Here is a 19,926-nt window from a genome sequence, read left to right on the forward strand (position 1 = left end):
AAAAAAAAAAAAAAAAAAAAAAAAGAGAAGAGTAACAGCAAACAAACAAACTTTGTGCTCTTCACATATTCAAAAGTTCCTCAAAACAAATATGACTTCAAGTTAATATTTTTATTTTGGGGTACATAATTAAAGAATTATTTTATGAGGTAGAAATCTGAGCCATGATAATATAATTTAAAAATCAAGTTTCTATTTTCATATATAACACAAGTTCAGATCCTCATGATATATTTATATTACTATAGTGAAATAAATACCTTATATAGTCTACCTATTTATAATTCATGTTTAAAGCTAATATTTGAACGAAGTCAGTACACCTAAAACAAACATCACTAATTTACTAAACAGGTATAAAGAGAACACAAAGTTTTTGTTTGCTGAACATGATCCCAATATTTCTTCTACCAAGAAAAGCACTACATGAACTTGAGTTATTTCAGAATATATACATATCATAAAGTACTCAATATTGTCTTTTCATCTTTATGGCCTCTTTACTATACAATAGTAAGGGGCTGCCATGCTGTCAGTGATTAGAAAACACTGAATAAATAAAACAGTTTAGAATGTTCTCTTTAGGGTTCTATCTTAAATGTTAATAAGAAAATTCAAATGAAAATGCCAGCATGCTCTGTTACACTGCTAGGTAGTGTCATAATATAATCCTGACATATTTTCCCAGAAACTTTCTGAGACACTCCTTTAGAAATTCTATTCTAAGTTTAAGGACAAGTATAAGAGAAAACCTCAGGAACCAAGTCGATAAGATGATAAAATAATAAGATTTTGAGTTTAAAATTTTTTTTACTATATATAACTGTGACTTTCCTTTTTATTAGTACACATTTATAGTACACACTGATCACTTGTTTTATTTTTTAAAGCAAGAAAAATTGTTATTGCTGGCCTTACCTGTACCTTTTAATTTTTTTATTTCTTTATTATTATTTTTGATGATAGAAGCAAACATCTAAGGGCATCATTTTTTAGTATAAATTATTATAATCCTTGACCCAATTCATGTAATAGACATTATGATTTAAGCTTAAAAATAGAAACAAAAGAGGTTATCAAAGACATACAAAATTACAATTAAGAAAATAGCTAGTTTAAATATAGAAATGATTGGAAAATTGTGTTTTAGATTGTGTTCTGCTATAAAAATATATTAATTTGTTCATACTGAAACTTTATCTAACACTATTGTTTCTTGCAAAGCAGTTTTAATAAGGCAGATCCACAGCAGAAAGCTGAGATGTCCACCCGTAGCCCACACTATTTTACAACTTGTGCCCACAGAAAGATTGGAAGTGGATCAGTACATCAAATAAAATTCACAAATGAACAAGAAAATTTTGTCTTTTTTTAAAGCAGAGGCTTTTACCTAGGAACCAATATGCACTATGCTTACATGAAATAAACTAGCATTATTTACTGTACCTTGATATATAATATTGTTAATTGTTACAGTAGTGGAGAAAATTTTCTTTGAAAGTTAGTATTTAGCTTAACCTATTCTGTAGATATGTACATAAGTTGCAGTTATATAACTTTTAGTTCCGTATTGATATCTGACATTCATTTTATTAAAGAGCTGCTTTATGGATTTTGTATAACATGCTTCAGTTCTAGGTCTCTTCTCTGTGATCAGCATAGACACTAAACGTACACAACCAATGAAGAATCAGAAAAGAACTGAATTGGATTGGAAGTTATAGCAGTGTCTAACCCCAAACTGTAAGGTTAGCATTTATATGAAGCAGTTTTGTGAGTATCACACTAACTCTGTAATTCCCACAAGCTTTTCTACAGTTTAATATTCTTTACATGTACATTCTTATTTTTCATGAAAAAAGAAGGTAATTTTAAAATTTCTGGTAGTCGTTTATACAAAAACGTAAATATACCCATTATCTTCTTTGAGCGGTCTCAACAGGAAATAGAGAGTACACTCCCTCTTAAACTTGAGAACAGTTTAACTAAAAAAAAGTTAAGGAGGAGACCATGTAATGACTGTGATCAAAGTTTAGGTAACCACAAAAGATGATGAAGCACCCGGTGGCTGGCAATAACAGGAAGTCTTAACGTGCAGTGCAGAAGGGGCGGGGAGCAAACCCTACTAACTAGAGCCCAGGGAGGGCTGGAGTCATGGAAGAGACAGAGCCTAAAAGGGACAGTCAGTGTCTTCGGAAACTGTGCGAACCCTAACCCAACCTCATGGTCTTCCCACCCTTCAGTCTCCTAGTGCCTCCCACTAGGCTGAACAGACCAAGAAACCAGGCAGGGAAGCTTGGTAAACGCAATGCTGAGCGTCAGGGCCCTGGGCAGAGGACAGGGAAGAACAGGGAATGGAAACGTGTTTGATTGGAAGATCAAACAAAAAATAATCAATAAATGGTCACTTAATTGATATTATAATTTGAATCAGAAGGAGAGAATATTTTCAGAGCTCTGGTTTGGATGTCTTAGAAATCTTAGAATATATTAAAAGTAGGCAACAAATGTTAAATCATTCACTTTTTAAAAGTTCTGGCAAGCAATTATGATTAAATACTAAATGGAAATAGTTGTAAATTAAATGCTAAGTATTGGAATAGACCTCAAGTCTCTGGACAGAAAAAATTGGAAACAAAAAATATTTTTATGCAATGGTTATAATAAAAACATACTTTGAAGATCAGATTCAAGGGGCTGGGGATTTAGCTCAGCAGCACAGCGCCTGCCTGGCAAGCGCAAGGTCATGAGTTCGATTCCCAGTGCCAGAAAAAAACACAAACAAACAAACAAAAAGATCAGATTCAAACACCTGGTTCTTAAGAGAAAGGAATTATTTTCCCCTAGTTACTCTAGTTCTTCACTGCAATGTATACTCAGCAACTTTCCACGTTTGCAGATTCTTTTGTAATTTTCCACATACATCCTGAGTCAAGTTACTATTTGCTGAATTCACTTTAAACTGGCATTTTTTTGTTTTGAAATTTCCTGAAAAAAAAAATCATCAGAACCCTGAAATATATGTAAAAAAGGAATGGAGAAGCAGCCATTCCTTTTTGTACAAGATGGGTACGCAAGAATACGCCTGTGTATTTTAGGACAGGTCCCAGGAACCTTTTGGAATGGGCTGGTTCTTCCATTACTTTGGAGACCACATGCACAAGTGTTCCCCAGCATTTCATGCTCACTGAGATTTCGAGACCCAGTGAAAGTTTGTGGGCTGATAGCCAAGCTAACCCTCCAGCCCTACTGCCAGGATTAACTATTTAAAGTACTAAGCATCCTGAAAGACAGTGGAGAGAGGAAACTAGAAAAGTAAGTGCCTACCCCAGAACTGAAGATGAAGAAGGACAGAAATGAAAGTGAAATGAAAGAGAAAAATAAAAAAATGATATTAGAAAAAAAAGAAAATATGATATGGGGGGAAGAATGAAGTTGTAATGATGAGCAAATTAGAGCGTAGACAGTGGATAAGAAACTATGCTTCATGATTTGGTACTTGGGTACCCTCCTCACCTTAGAGAGGAAGAAGCCTGTATCAGGGTCACTCAACCAGGAAGTGATGCACTCAGGGTCAGGCCCAAGTGTTTCTCACTCCAGTGTCTGTGAATTTCCTGTTATACACAGAGGAGATTGTTTTCCACAGTATTAACAGCCACGGTGGAAAACAATTTGGTGGTTTCTTGGTAAGTTAAGCATAAAATTTCCATATGACTCAGCAATTCCATTCCTAGGTATATAGCCAAAGAATTGAAAACAAGTGTTCAAAAAAAATTGTGCAAGAATGTTAATAACAATACTATTCACAATAACCAAATGGTGGAAAGAACCCAAATACCCACCAAGATGGAGAGCCAGATCAATGGATAACCCAAATGTGAGACATTCATTCAGTGAAATCCTATTCAGTCATAAAGAATGAAGTACCGGTACATGCTACCGTGTGAATGAAGCTTGGAAAGATAATTAAAGGAAAGAAACTAGACATAAAAGACGACATACGGTATTATTCCATTTATACAAAATGTCAACAGAGACACACCTAGAGACAGAAAATAGAATAATAGTTGCCAGAGGCTGGAATTGAGCAAGAGGGCTTGGGAGTGGATGCTCTACGGGCTTAGGGTTCCCTTTGCAGGTGATAGAAATGTTCATGGAATTAAACAGTGGTGACTGCATGACACTGTAAATGTACCAAATGCCACTGACCTGTACACTTTAGAATAATAAATTTCATATCATGTAATTAACCAAAAAATTTAAAAGAAAATAAATCTTGAATGATTCTGGTTGAAGGACAAGAGGAGATTAAGACAGTGGTGATGGGGGGTATGGGCAGAAACATGTCCCAGAAGCATGAATTGAAGACTACTGGGAATCCAGCCACAGGAACTGGATGAGGCCTCTTTAGAGCCCCCACCGTCCTGGTGCTCTCACGATCACACTGTCCTTCCACGGAAGGCACTTACTTGCTAGTAAATTTACAGCCATTAAATCCCCTGACGCTTCTAGGCCCTGAGCCAACTTCCACCTACCTACCACTTCAGCTTTCACCTACAGAATGTTCCTGACTGCTCTCTCCTCTTCATTACCACCTACTCTACCTTCTAGGCTCTTCGTCACTGCAAGCCTCTCTCTAAAACACACGCCATGCCATTTGCTTTCCTAAGAACATAGCTTCCTCCTCTAAAAAAAAAATGGGGGCGGGGAACACAGCCATTATAAAGGTTTAAGCAACTTGGAAATGTTCTCATAACAGTTATTTGCTGTTCCTATTTTTATGTACTTGGAAAAACGCTCGTGGAGCACACATTATATTTTATGTTGCAAAATCCATCAGACGATGTTACTCCTCTGCACGAAACCCTGCAGTGGCTTCCCGGGTCACTCAGAATGCATTTCGCTAACAGTTATGATAAGTACAATGCCTGTGTGGCCTCTCACCTTGTTCCCGCTACTCTCCCAACCCCTCCAGAGCTCTGACCACAAGCCTCTGGAGCGTTGTTCCTCCAGCTCCTGGTTGTCTCCCGTCTGTCTCTGCCTACGCTTTCTTTTGCTGGAAATTGTTACTCCTCAACTTTCTACATAGTTCACATTTCTGGTCCCTCCAGGCTCTGCTGAAGAGGCCTTCACTATCCATTCCTCAAAAAATGGCAACGTCCTGCCCAACCACTCACATACCCCTGCCACTACCCCTCACAGAGCCCATCACCTCTAATGCACTGGCTACTTGGTTGTTGCCTGTATCCCTGCTGGATGTAAGCTCTATGAGGAAGAGACTTTATCAGCTTTCTTTGCTGTGTCTCTCCATCTAAGATACCGTCTGGTACAGAGCAGGGGCTCCATAAATATGGTAAATAAATAAATGGCACTGCTAGTAATAAAAGTTTTGCTCACATTACTGACTTTGCGGAGTGCTTATGCAGGGAAGATTTTTTGTGTGTTAAATTCCTAAACATGAGTTATCTCCTTTAATCTTCCGAGCAAAGTTACAGAGTGTAATAATTATTATTAAGGTATATGTTTAAATGTGGGAAGTGAGACACAGACAAGTTCAACAATCTAGCCATGATCAAGGACTAACTGGGTCTTATCCAGAGGACATAGAAGTTAAATTATAAAAGGTCAATTTGGGGATCAAAAGCAATAATGACTACACCTGATTAAAATTCACCAAAAATTTATAGTCATAATATACAAACAAAAATTTTGGTTACCTTCAGAGGTTGCATGGCATTAATTCACTATTGCAAAAATTTCTAAATTAAGGGAGAAAAACATTTATTTTATTTTTTTATAGTTTTATTTTTTGTTTTTTTTTTCTGGTACCCGGAATCGAACTCACGACCTTGTGCTTGCCAGACAGGTCCTGTGCCGCTGAGCTAAATCCTGAGCCCCAGGAAAAGCACTTATTTTCTGTTTTCTGTATAGACTGTATTTCATGATAATAAAGTAGTTAGTAAGGGAAATTCTTATTAAATTTCTAGCTAATAAATGCAGAAAGGAGAAAATCTTCTTAAATCACTATTTTTGTCAAGCCCTAAAGAAGTAAAAAAAAAAAATCTAGGCAGTAATCATGAATGGATAGTAAAACCATAAGATGACAGGCTAATGTGGAACTTTATAATAGAAGGGTCAGTTGACATCATTGAAAGTATGACAGTCAAGGGCCAGAGATATAGCTCAGCAGGCACAGCGTGTGCCTGACAAGCACAAGGTCCTGACTTTGATTCCTGATACTGGAAAGTAAGACAACCAGATTTTAAGTTCCTCATAATTTGATGCATTAGGAAGAATACAGTACCACTTATAAAGAAGTCTTGCTTTAAAAAATAACAACTGAACCTGAGTTAAATCAAACCCCTAGATTATACCAGTTTATAGGAACAACAACAACAAAACTCAGAAGAATATTTTCAATAATAACGCCACGAAGCAATTCACCAAATTTGTCTGTGGAACAGGCTATTGAACAAATGACCTGGTTTCTTCAACATATGAATGTAGAACAGGCTAAAAGGATGTTGCCTCAAATTAAGACAGACCTGGGGGTCCTAATATCTAAGTATTGTGTGAAAACTATGCTTGGATTCTGATTACAAACCCGATTGTAAAAAGATGTGTATGAGGTAAATGGGATGAGGTATTATACGCTAGGAGAGAATTATCGCTGACTTAATTAAATGTAGTTATATCCATACCTTTAGAGGTTTATACTGCAAGATATATAGATAAATTGAAATTTGTGTTACAGTACATTCTAGCAAAAAGGGAAAAAAGGCAAAAGAAGTTGAGATAGGAGAAGCAAGATTGCTAAAACATTAGTTTAGGGTTATACCTTTTCCTGTCTTTCACATGCATACTACCAAGTTAGATTTTCTAGGTCTTGATGTTTCTTTGCGGACCGATACGATTATCTCTTCAATTCATTTTTCCAGTAACACGTGGCTGACTTAGTTTCTGAATGTCTGCATGTTTGGATTTTTAGCAGTATTATGTGCAATTTAGTTAAGTATTAAGTTTAAGGATTTTTCTCTGAAGCTGGAGAGGTTGCTCCATAAATTCTAGCATTAAGACATTTGAAGCCAACCACTAAGCACTATAAGAATTCTCATTTCTTTTTAATAGGCACTCCATACAAATTCATATAAATGGAGTACGTTTTCTGTTGTTACTGGGAATCGAACCCAGGACCTCACACTTGCCAGGCAGGTGCTGTGCCACTGAGCTATATCCCTGGCTATAAATGGACAAATGAATTGGAAAATCAAAGGAAAATCTACTGGTATATGTCTGGAAGTGTTTCTTATTTAGACCACACTGTATCTTTTATTTATTTGAAAACTGAGGGAGTCTATACATTCTGCCTTTATTTCTTCACTATGTGTACAAGTCAAATTATTATTCTTATGTTGGTTTTTTGTTTCCATACTGAGGAATGCACCCAGGGCAGTCTTTAGACTGACCTACATCTCCAGTGCCCGATCTCCACCCAAGTTTTGTGAATTTTGATACAAGTTTTGCTAAGTCACTAAATTGCCCAACTTGTTCTTAAACTTTCAATCCTCCTGCTTCAGAGGCTGGGATTGCAAGCATGTGTCAGCATGCCTTGCTATCCTGTGTTTTGTTTCTGAATCATCAGTTTGTTGCTTGAATATAGCAACAATCAATAAACATTTATTTACTGCCCAACTAATCTTCACGCTGACCATAACTACTTTACCCACATCACACTGTAGCATAGGATGGAACTATGGAATCTGTTCTCTTATTTTCTCTGCTTGTGCTTCCAGTTTCCATTCTATTTTATGACATCAAAATGCTTTTCCAGCCATTTAAGTGGTATAAAGTTAGTTTAGATCTGCCAGCAAGTGGGTCTTTAAGAAACATTCATTTTTACAGCTTCCATCCGTCATCCTCAGTAACAGAGGCTGGAAGGCAATTTCTGCTGGGAAACTGAACCCTGATGTTTTGAAAATATCATTATAACCAATAATATGAATCTCTTCCATCTTAAAAAACAACTTTGATTGGAGCCCCTTTATAAATATTGATTGGCTTGATTTTAGTGATTCATTTCATAATTAATTCACTATCAAGTGAAAACCTATTTGGTCCCAACTCCTACGTAGATTTTACCACTCACCCATTACAATTGTGTAGCATCACAGAAAAAGAAGGAAAAGATAAAGTTTGCCAACCTAGACCATGCATTACATTGCATTGGAGAGCTTAAAGTAACAACACCCACACCCAACCATAAGGGGTCCAATTAGTCTAGGGCAGGACCAAAATATCGTAGAGTCCCTGAATGAACCAAACGTATAGCCAGGATTGAAAACCTAGCCAGTGCTATAAGAGATGTAGCTGAATATCTGACTTTAGTCCTTTCACATGAAAGAAAAAACAAAAATAAGAAGTTGTTGAGTTGTGATGTTTTCGTTTTTACCAAAAAGAAAATAAAAAAGATGTGAAAAGATAAATAATAAAACAGATCCTGATCAACAAGAAAATAACGAGTTATCTTAGCCAGCACATGCATTGGGAAAATCAATCCCCCATGGCCCCTGAGCCTTTCTGCACATTTTTGTTGTGTAGGCCGGGGATCCAGCCCTGGCTGTTCATTCCATGGGAGACAGCTGCTAACACCTGCAGGTCTAGGGGGTCAGTTAAAAGCACCAGGAGACAGGAGACTGCGGAATCAGATTAATGTTCAGCGGTTACAAGGTCAGCTGGCATACCAGGAAGCTGAGACTAAGAAAAATAAAGCAGTTAACTTAGCTATCAATCAGACCCACCAAGACAGAAGAACAACTTGCCTTACTTTAGAACAATGCTAGGGGTTTCCCCCCAATGGCGAGGGGCAAAAACACTTCGTAGAATAGTCACTAAAGTAACTTATAATTACTTTTGCTTCTTTATCGTAGTAAAATGCCTACCCTTTTGTGAAGATGGTAGAGGCATGCCTGGCATAATGAAGTGCAACTGGAATTCCATCCCTCCTTGCAATGACATCAAAAGGCTAGGTCCATGATGACCCGAGAAGCACTATAAAAGTATCCTTTCTTGTCCTTCTGTTTGAGTTGGCCTGGGATTTCTTTTTCCCTTGTACTAAGAATGTTTTCCCTGACACTTGAGCATGAGAATAAAAAAGGCTTCTTCCTGCATTATTGTTCCTGTGTCTGATTCTTCTCATGGAGAGTACACGAGCCCACAAAATCAGTGACACATGGGCAGAATTGTGTTCAAAAACCTTGAGATCGCATCTCCTTCTAGGCAAAGAGCAGGTTTGCTCTCCCTGCACAATAAAATTAGTAGTTCTATGAGCTCAGTGTTTCTCAGCTATGTCATAAACCCACTGCATCCATTTCAGCATCCAACAGAGGCTCATCTACCTCCTGCTGTGGGACATGGAGTACGCGGAAAACTGTTGCCAACATCACTGCATGCACATGCTGATTGCTCTGCTGTGGGTAACAGTCTTCCGCCAGAATCTGTGAAACAGTAACAAGCTAACCTGTTATTTACCAGTACAGTAATGGTCCAGCTGTTTCACAAGGCCTGACAGTTTGGGTCACAAGGGTGAAATCATGTTAGAGACATGGCTTTCTGGAAAAGAAAAGACATGGGCCCTCAGCTGGGTTACAGGATAAGAGAAAACCCTGGAATCAAGAAGTAACTGCTGTCAGGTAGAAGGTGGTGAGGGTGGGAGGATGAAGTGAGGTCCCTCACTGTCCTATGTATTAAGTGAACTTCAACAACAAAAGACAGGGTTGAAACAAGTTGCCCAAATGCTGCTTTGGTGATAGCATGTTCTCCAGGGTGGGAGAAAGGAAGAATGTTATCACAACAATAGCACAGCAAGCCCCACGTTTTAGTCAAAGGCAATGCAATGTGACTGTAGCTGCTGAGAGTCAGTGAGTCCCTAAAGCAGAAATAAATGATGTCAGCAATGAAGATAAAAAAAATTGGGGGTAGACTGAAAGCATTAGAAAATTATCTGTTGGGTTCAGTGGCAGGAGGCCATTTTAAACCGAAAATAAATACCAAGCCTGGTTTACTGACAACAAGATGCTTTTCCTTCTTGCCCTTAGAGCCCTCTCCCTCCCTCCTCCCCACTTCAGACTATTTTGAGAGGAAATGTGGGTGCCCTGGGGACGTTTGGAGAAGAACTCAATCTTTTATGGTTCTGCTGGATGCAGGTGCCCAAGTCTATTTGGTCCCATGGAGCGAGGATGTCCTAAGCACCAAAGTGACCCAGGTTACCAAGGACTGCAGAGCAGTACGTGGCACTAGTGAAGGTGAAATGAATGATTCTCCTGAGTAGCAATGCTCTCCAGAGGCTAGGGGCACATGAGGAGGAAGCACTGTCATTCTTGGATAAGGAATCAAAGGACAAAAAGTCCTCCCTGACCTTCTGTATTCTTTCTCCAGCTGGGAGACTGTTATCCCCTAAAACAATAACAATCCCTAAAGAACCTATGTGAAACACTGCTGGGTGTTCCGAACGAGAGTAACAACAGCCAAAGGCACCTGCATCAAATGAGAGTGTTTCAGTAAAGTTCTCCGTGAGGAAGGGAAATTAGAGGGGCTTTGAAGCACTTGAAGATATTGTTAGGTATGTCCACACACGCCCCATCCCACTTTCTGCATATAAACGTATAATGAAATTTATGGGTTGCATACTTGTAAAACTCAAAGTGACCAAAGGATCTTTCCCACTCATGACTTCCTTGGCCCTCTCCCACTGGTCTTACAGAAACACTATAACGTCCCAGAGAGAAAAGGGAAAACTGCTGCTGAACTTCTGGAAGGCTGTTTGCTCAGTACTGTAACACCACCTGCTGGACATGGGCACCCAACTCTCCCTGCGTGTTTGCTAGGACCGTCAAAACAAGGGACCACAAACTGGCTCATTTAAGCAGTGTAACTTTACTGTCTCTGCCCTGGAGGCTAGAAAGCCAAAATCAAGGTTGGTTCCTTGCAAGGTTCTGAGGGAAATCTCCGTTCCAGACCTCTTCTCTTGGCTTGTAGATGACTGCCTCCACATCCTGAGGGCATTCTCTCCATATCCATGTCTCTGTGTCCGAATTTCCTCTTAGGAGGCCACCATTGATGTCACTTTAGGGTCCACCCTAGTGACTCATTTAATTTGGTTACCTCTGTAAAGACCCTATCTCCAAATAAGGTTACATTCTTGTTAGCTTGCAAGTAGGGCCTAGGATTTCAACATGTGAATTTTGAGGAGATAGAATTCAACACACAACATATCCCTTTCAAAAAGGGGAAGCAGTCATTGACATGCTGCTGAGCTCTTGCTACAGATAAAGACCTGCCCCATGGAGGCCTTATGATTCCCAGGCTGGACATTTTATTGTGTTGTGCAACAACTAGGACATACCAACTACAAGGGAAGAGCCAATCTGCTGGTAAAATTGAAGTGTGCCTGAGTATCATTTTAGTTTCTGCATAAAGGAGTAGTACCCACCCCTATGGGGCAAACTTTTCCTCCACTCTGCCAACTGGAACAAGGCTACTGGCTCAGTAGCACCCTGGATTCACAGATAGTCCCCTAAATGCCTGGGCCTGGTTCACTTTGGTTCAGATAAGATGAAAACTGATGGCCACTACAGCTATGTAAAATCTGGCTTCTAGAATCAATAGACAAAATTCAAAACTTTTCTCAGACCTATGGTCAATCAGGTTATTACCATGAGCCTGAAAGTCCTTGCATGATTTTTTGGGGTAGGTCAGGAAAGCCTGACCCAACTGCCCCTTACATGGGCCATTCTTAACTTGTGCTTCCATGAACAACCTGAAGGAATGAAGTAACACAGATCCTTCTCTCCTTCCCCTCCTTCCTTCTTCGCCCCTGCCTCACTATAAAAGCAGTAGATTTTTGAAGTGTAGTGTCCCCTCAGTGTGACACAAATCCATTTAGTGCACAGATTCCATTTAAGTCCATGCCCATCTCTACCACCTCTATAGGTCTTGGGAGCATGGAAAATAGCACCATGCTGCTTGCTGTTCTGCACTAACGTCCTGTGTCTCTGATTTAGGCACCTCTGGTCCTCTGTAACAGACTAACTTGTTAGCTTGCAAGTAGAGTAAAATCGCCAACTCTTCAAAAACCCTGCCATCATGAGGACTATAATTTCTAAAGGCCTTTGACAAGGATGCTCTAAGAATCAGACATGCATGGCTGATTCCTACACCTAATATTTGGTCTCCCATAAATCACTTTGCTCTGTTATAATAATTAAGTTGTCCATCTTTTCAGTTGTTCCACTATTCCAAAAGGAACCTTGACACTTCAGAGGAGATTCTTGTTAGCGATTAACAGCAGTAATAAAAGCAACATCTAACAGAGACTGAGGCATTTTTCTAAAAACTGAAGTCATTGTTATAATAATAATAATAATATGTATTAACTTTTCTCTGTAATATATATTTTCTGAAGTGTATTCTATCACCTCTAGTGCTCAGATCAGGAGACTGAAGAACAGATCATGCAATTAGTCAGGAGCAGAATTGGGATTCAATTCAGGGGTCTTGGCATTAGTCATTTTAAAATGTGAGCTACACTGCCCGACAGTAGCAGGGATTCTACTTCCAGGGATACAATGGGCCACAGAAACCTAAAGATCTTCATCTGAAATCTTAGGACAATAACCTGAGTCAAATTTTTAGCACTTAATTTTGACTTGCAATGTTTTAACAAACTGTTTTTGACTAGTATTGGGCATTTTGACAGTTTACCATGCTCTTATCTTTTATATCCATCCAATGTCAGTTTTCACAATCTCTATTAGTTTCCTATTGCTGATGTAATAAATTATAAAGACTTTAATGATTTAAAATAACACAAATATACTATCTTATAGTTCCACAGTTAGTTGGGCTTTTTGTTTTGTTTTGTTTTGTTTGTTTTTTTGGTACCAGGAATCAAACTCATGACCTCAGGTTTGCCAGGCAAATGCTTACGCTGCTGAGCTATATCCCCGGCCCTAGTTCTGCAGTTAATGTCTAAAATGGACTGGCAGGACTGTGTCCCTCTGGAGGCTACAGAAGAGAATCTGTTCCCTTGCCTTTTCTAGCTTCTGAAGGGTGCCTAGATTCCTTTGCTTATGGTCCTGACTGACTGTCTTCAAGCCGGAAGTGTAGCACCTTCAAATCTATCAATTAATTTCTCTCTGTCTCTCTCCCTCCCTCCCTCTCACCATGCCCCCCTCTTTGCCCTCACCTTAGTCTCCTCTTTACCATATAAAGACCTCTTATAATCGCAATTCATTCATCTGGATAATCCAGGATAATCTCCCCATCTGAAACCTCTTAAATGATCACATTGTAAAGTCCCTGTCCCTTTTTCCATGTAAGGTAACATGCTATGAACATATTCACAGGTCCTGGGAATTAAGACGTGTCTTCCTATCTTGCTGGACATAATTCTATCTACAATACATTCTAAACAGTTATCTCTTTAAGTACGGAAATTTTGATACAAGTTTCTGCACTGGATATTCAAACAAGGCCATTCACCAGATAATTAGCAATTGATTTCATCTAGTCTTTGAGGGTGAAGCCCCAAAAGCATTTGAGGAGAGTAGACATGGCGTGTATGAGACAACATGCTGCTAAAAAAAAAAAAGTGACAAAACTTTAACCATGGCAACAACATAAGAGCTTAATTATTTTCAAACATACCTGGAGTCGAGCATTCATAAGCATGAATTCCTGTTGATTTTTCATGTTTTCACTCATAGATTTTGAAAACATAAACCCCATCTTGACCTAATATATAAAAAAGCAAGGAGATTTAAAACAACATATTGCATGTATCTTAGAAAAAAATTTTTTTCTGATGTAGAAATGCAGTGTGGATTCTAACTAGCTGTCATAACTGAGGCATACTTAACTGGCCTGGCTATGATTTCCTCAGCTAAGGCCAGCCGATTGAACTACATGATCTCCCTATCTTATCAGTGTATGCTTCCATGCTTCCTCAATTGTCTTCCTACTATAAAGCTTGAGGACAGTATGGATACCGTCTTTCCTCTCCCTCTATATGGGTAGACAATAAAACCTTGTGTCTGGGGAGGAGATTTAGAAGACATCTTGCGCATCTTGAGAAGAGATGTGCTCCTTGCATTTGTGTTTTAGAAGATTTAGGTGTCTTGAGCTCAGTATTTGAGTCTTTTTTCCACAATCATATTGTGACTCCACCCCTTTTCTACACAACACTGATTTCTATCTGCTCACTGCTGACATTCCTAAGCTATCCTCTTCCAGCTTCACCTGCTAAATTCTTGAAGTGGAGAAGGCATAAGGATACTTCAGTGTCTTTGGAAATGTACTTTTAAAAATGGCTGCATTGTATCCTTGCTTCTCTACTTACAAGGTTACATTCTAATAAACTCACCCTATGTTGGAAGTAGTGTTAAGCTGAAAAATGCCTGTATACACTTAGCTCACTGAACATCACAGCTTAGTTTCCTGTCAGCGTACTCAGAACATTTAGCCTACACTTGGAAATACTCATCTCACTCAAATCCCCTTTCATGATAAAGCGTCAAACATCTCATGTAATTTATTGAATACTGTCTGAAAGTGAGAATGGAACAGTTGTTCTGTATGGCTAGCCCAGGAAAAGGTAAAAATTCAAACTATGGTTTCTATTGAATACATATTGCATTTGCACCATCATAAAGCCAAAACATATAAGTTGAACCATTCTGGAAGTTATGGGCCCTCTGCATTGTCTATCTTATCATCTTACTTAGGAAGTACTTAAGTGGGTGGGCCAGAACTTCCTATTCTATCTAATTGGGTTGGTACAGAAAACATTTAGTTCTTGACTTTACTTTCAGACGACTGCAAAACAGAGGAAAGTTTCAACTTCTCTCTGCCTCCCTCAACAACTTTGCTGATACCTTTCTCTTTAGTCAGCTGTTGAATAGAACATCACTTTAGAGTGGCTAGCCTTAATGTCTTATAGGCAGGACAAGTGTTCTGCGGGAAGCACAGGCAGCTCCTATTACCTATATCCTTTCTCAGGAAATCCTGAGTTCCAGCTAATCAGAGGTGTGGGAGCTGCAAGCAGCTTCCCTATATTCCAGCCAAAGACAAATCCTGGAATTACAGGGGCTTCCGCATCAGAGTCAGCTTCAAAGCTCAGGAGGTCAGACTGCTTACGAGGAGGTGAAGTACAGCCCTAAAGTACAGCCCTGAATAGGCCTAAATGATCATGAGCTCTCCTTCCCCCTCTTCCTCTGCCCCACTTGAGAACTCTGTGACCAGAGACAGAGACAGTGTGTCCCACCACTGAGTGTAGAAGATCTAGCAGTTCCCTCCTTTCTCCAAGTTTTGACAGCTCCATGTGAATTCTCTTCAACAGCAGCCCAGAACTTGCCTGAAGGCAGGAGGGACATATTATCCATCTTGACGAACTTCACAGATGTTTGCACAGAACAAGAGTGATACAGTACAAGAAAAAGTTTAGCTCAGGTAACTTGCTATTCCTTGATTGTCTTTTACATATAAGCATGTATGAATGAATTCTTTACATCGGCTACAAATGTTTATAAAGGGGAAAAACTGTCCTCTTGTCTCCAAGAACACACCGTATACATCAAAGATCTGTGTCCCTTCGAGGCTCCTACTTGTCAAGTGGTGGGATATCCTCAAGTGAATGATAGTCCCTATGTCAATTATCTACAGATGAGAAACACTGGAAAGTTAGAATTTAGGCACTTACCTTTTTTCTGGACCTTGCTATCTGGAACTGTAGTTTTGGGTGGGTTAGGAGACGCTCGCTGGTAGAAGGGTTAAAGGTCGAAGTCAAGCAGGAAAAACTTCCCTGTGGGAGACCTCACCTGAAAACGAGTACACCACACCTTATAAACTTTACCCTTGATGGAGTTCAGGGTTTTCAGCCTCTTCTCCTTCCCTAACACTAACAAAGCCACTTTCCAAAACCTGGGATTATTCCTTAGGGTGTTCAGAACTCTTTCAACTTGCTTTCTTACATGCACAAAATATTTATAGGAAAATGAGCGAGAGTGACTTTGTAATAGGAATAACTGATTTCACTCATTTGTATAAGGTAAGCCTGTCAAAAATCCAACACATTTCATATCATGGATAACAAATGTGGCATCTACACAATTTAAGTCCTCAGTGTGTCTCAGAGGGCTGAGAATGCTGATTGGCGTGTGTTCTGCCTTCATTTGTCCTTCGATTGCTTGTGAGACCGTGGAAGAGGTGTGGAATGCTGCAGCTCTCCTCAGCTTTATTATAGATTGCTATGGGAGGTGTATTTCTCAGAAGAGTTGGTCCTACATATTCTAGACACCTCTGGTTGGTGGTGAGGGGAAGTGGGAGGGAGAGAGAGGGAGGGAAGGAGAAGAGGGTGAGATGAGATTGAAAAAGTTCATGAGTTTTGTCATCCAAAGTCCTGCGGTATTTTATTTCCCTATCAAATAACACATTACCTGAACTCATTTCTGATTGCCTAATCACGGTCCTGTCCAACAAACCTTTGAGGCTATTTCCTCCCTGCACAGGCTTCTGGGAGATTTTCCACCAGCATCTCCACTGCCTCACTCTGGACCCAGTTACTGTAATTTAGGTATTCCCCCTAGTGGGGCGCTGAGTTTTGAGGGGCCAACTTTTCCCACTCCACAATAATGACAGAGACCACGAGTTCCTGTGGACAGCATGGGCTCTGAAACGAGCTTGACAACGCCTACCAGCACCAGAGACCATTGGAGCGGGCCCTCCAGAGCCCGGGTCGCGGACTCGCGCCGGCGTGAGCGGTGCAGACCTTCCGTCCCCCACGCCCGCCACCCGCACTCACCTAGCAGCGCGAAAAGGACGCGGGAATTTAGTGATTGCTGCCCGGGCCTGGAGGCCTGGGCTCCCAGGGATCACCGCAGACACCGGCTTCCCCTCAGGGCCTCGGGATTGGCTAGCCATGACAGTTGTTACGGTCCTCAGCCAATCAGCGTGGCTGTCAGCTGTCTTAAAGGCTCCGTTCGAATTCCCAACAGCCAACGGAAGCCTGGCGTGTCCTGGTCCAGGCGCCCTGGTAGGAGGGGCCTCACTCTGAACCCAGTTACTGTAACTTAGGTATTCCCCCTAGTGGGGCGCTGATCAAAGTAGGAAATTCGAAACTGCAAAGACTCAGGGCTGTGATTTTGAGGAGAGGCAGAGGAAGCAGAATGGAGAGCTCAACTAAACGTCTCTGTCTCCTATGCTGTAAAACTGCCACCAGTAGAGTGGCAAAAAGGTAAGACAGGACGCAGAGAACAGACTTGACCAGAATTACTAATTCTTTTTTGAATAGACCCTGGAAACAGGATGTCCATTGCTTTTCACTCCTGTCAGCAACTTGTATCTTGAGTAAACCAAGACTCCTTCCCAACCTCATTGAGAGAATCCTTGAGGAACTGTTGCATTCTGTCTTTTGTCACCAAATGGCTTGGGAGAATAGCCAGTCTCTGGCCTTGAGGAGATCCATAGGGGAGGTTCCGACCTCCATGTGGCTGACCATCGTGTCAGTGGAAAAGATTTCTAACTTCTTTTCAGGCTCAGCACGTGACTGAGCACCGCACTGACCACGTAGGCTTGCCCTGATGCTCTCAGCCCCAGCCCTCGGTGAACGGGACCCTGCATTCCATATTCCAATTTTTGTTGAATGGCTGAATGGAGAAATTGCAACAGCATTCTCCTTTCTAATTGTGGTAGCAGGTATGCTGCCAGGAGCAAAGCGATTAATAGACTGTTTTAAGGGAGATCAGGGACTGGTCCATGAAGTGAGAAGTTACGTATGGAGTCAGCAGATAGTGGTTGAGTACACAGATGCTTATAAATACTGAGATTCAATTCCCAGCTCTATCAGTGTAACCGTGTCACTTTCTCCTCTATCTATAGTAGTAAGAAATCCGTCTAATTATGGGGGCTGTGAGACCTAAATGAGATAATATATTTAGACACTTAGGCCAGTGTCTGGCATATAGTACTTGATTAACAGTACTAATCAGAACAGTGGGAGCTGTTACTAACTCTAGGCCAAAGAGACAAGGGAGAGGAAGTAGCTACTAAAATTAAAAGAGAACTGTAGTTGCAGCAGTAGGACTGGGTACTTACAAGGTGCCATGTAGAGGAAAATAGTCAATGCCAACATTTGGCAGAGCTAGGAAAGACTCTCTAGTTATAGCCACTGCTAGGACCTCAGCCCAAAGCAAAGACAGTGAAGCAGAAAGACCAACCTCTGTTCCTCCCATGCTCTGATATCCCACTGAGGTCTTTCACTGTTGGAGTTACCAGGAAGCAGAAGACAACGGAGCCGAGTAGATGCAGAAGACAGTCTCACAGGCACAGTGTCTAGAGAGAAAAATGAAAAGTATTCAGTACAACATTTCCATGACCTTGAGTTTACCATATGTGGAAGTCTTAGTTCAAAAGGAAGAAATGGCTCCAATGGAGGACCCAGCATAGTTCTACTGACTTGGAAGATGAAATTGCCGTCAGCCATTTTGGCTCTTATAGTGATGACATGAAGGTGATTTATGTGGATTACCAAAAGGATATTGGGTTGCATCCACACATTGAGGGCAAGGAAAACTGCATGATAACCAGGGATTTCCTGGGTGCCTATTGATACTCTTATGGGAAATAATAATGATTATTAGATAACAGCAGTAACTCAAAATCTAGACTACTTAAATTTCAGATCATGCAGAAATTAGTGTTGCATCATGTCTTAGTTAATTTTCTCATCACCGAGACATAGTACCCACAATATAAAAGAGAAAAAAATTATTTTGGCCCATAGTTTGTAGAGGTTGCAGTCAATAGTTGCCTGGCTCCAAGGCAGGGCCACATGGCAGAGGGTATCGAAGAGGAGAAGCACTCCATGACACAACAGACAGGAGGCAGCAAGCAGCAATCAGCAGCAGAAAGCCTCCAATTCCCTTTAATCTCATCCAAGCTACAAGCCACCCACACCCAAGTGGGGGCTTGCATTATCCATACCCAGATCTGTTGTAAACCAGCTTAGTTACCACACACACTTAATCCCAGTATCACATATGCTAATATAGCATCACATACCCATAATCCAGCCACCTCCCAAAAGCCATGTCTATGAGCACATTAGGCTTTGGGAGGACATCTAAATACAAGCCTTAACACATCACCATTCCAGGTTAAAAAGAAAAAATCCTTATTACCAAGCTTCTAGCAGAGGGCAGGAAAAACATGAGTGAAAGAATAGGAAATGATGATTACTGATTTTAACCTTGTAAGAAATTATAGAAGCAGGAACTGTGATACCTCTGCATATAAAATGTAAATTGATTATTTCTTTTCTGCCTTTTTTCCTTCCTGTTACCATGCATAAATATACTAGTAGAGACAAATTTTACAATTTAGTTTCTTAGGTAAGAGTATATCTGAATTGAAATCTCCTGAAGGCATTATGGTGGTCTTATGGTTTGTGCCTTCTTGCAGTCATAGGATTTTTGGAGGTAGCTGAATCTAGAGTATGTGATTGATTTGTAGTACAATGCTTGGATTAAAGCTGTAAGTCCTGGGGCTGGGGATTTAGCTTAGCGGCAAAGCACCTGCCTGGCAAGCGCAAGGTCGTGAGTTCGGTTCCCGGTACTGGAGAAAGACCAAAAAAAAAAAAAAAAAAAGCTGTAAGTCCTACACCTGCTCTAGGGCGGGCAGTCTGCATACAATATAAGGAACAGAAAGAGGTTTGTGTCTTTCTTTCTCTCTCTCTCTGGCTTGTTGCTTTTGCTGTCTTCTGCCTACCATGTATTGCTCTCCTCTGTGAAGCCATCCTATCTCAGAGCCAGCCAGTTATGGACTGAAACCTCTACAAATGGTGAGCTAAATAAATCTTTCCCCATTTAACTTTGG

The 19,926-nt window shown here is 40.4% G+C and overlaps 1 protein-coding gene across 1 annotated transcript in view; it reads right to left on the reverse strand.

Annotated features, from left to right (window-relative positions):
• Positions 1–16,960, reverse strand: part of Plgrkt (plasminogen receptor, C-terminal lysine transmembrane protein) — a 43,263-nt gene extending 26,303 nt beyond the window's left edge. The window contains exons 1-3 of the mRNA XM_005388659.2: positions 16,856–16,960; positions 15,755–15,872; positions 13,705–13,791 (exon numbers count right to left, since the gene is read on the reverse strand). Coding sequence (XP_005388716.1) covers positions 13,705–13,785 — 81 coding nt within the window. The 5' untranslated portion in view covers positions 13,786–13,791; positions 15,755–15,872; positions 16,856–16,960. The remainder of the gene's footprint in view (positions 1–13,704; positions 13,792–15,754; positions 15,873–16,855) is intronic.
• Between the last annotated feature and the right edge of the window lie 2,966 nt (positions 16,961–19,926).

This window comes from Chinchilla lanigera, unplaced genomic scaffold (genome assembly GCF_000276665.1).
Source record: "Chinchilla lanigera isolate Chin_1 unplaced genomic scaffold, ChiLan1.0 scaffold00033, whole genome shotgun sequence".
NCBI lineage: Eukaryota > Metazoa > Chordata > Mammalia > Rodentia > Chinchillidae > Chinchilla > Chinchilla lanigera.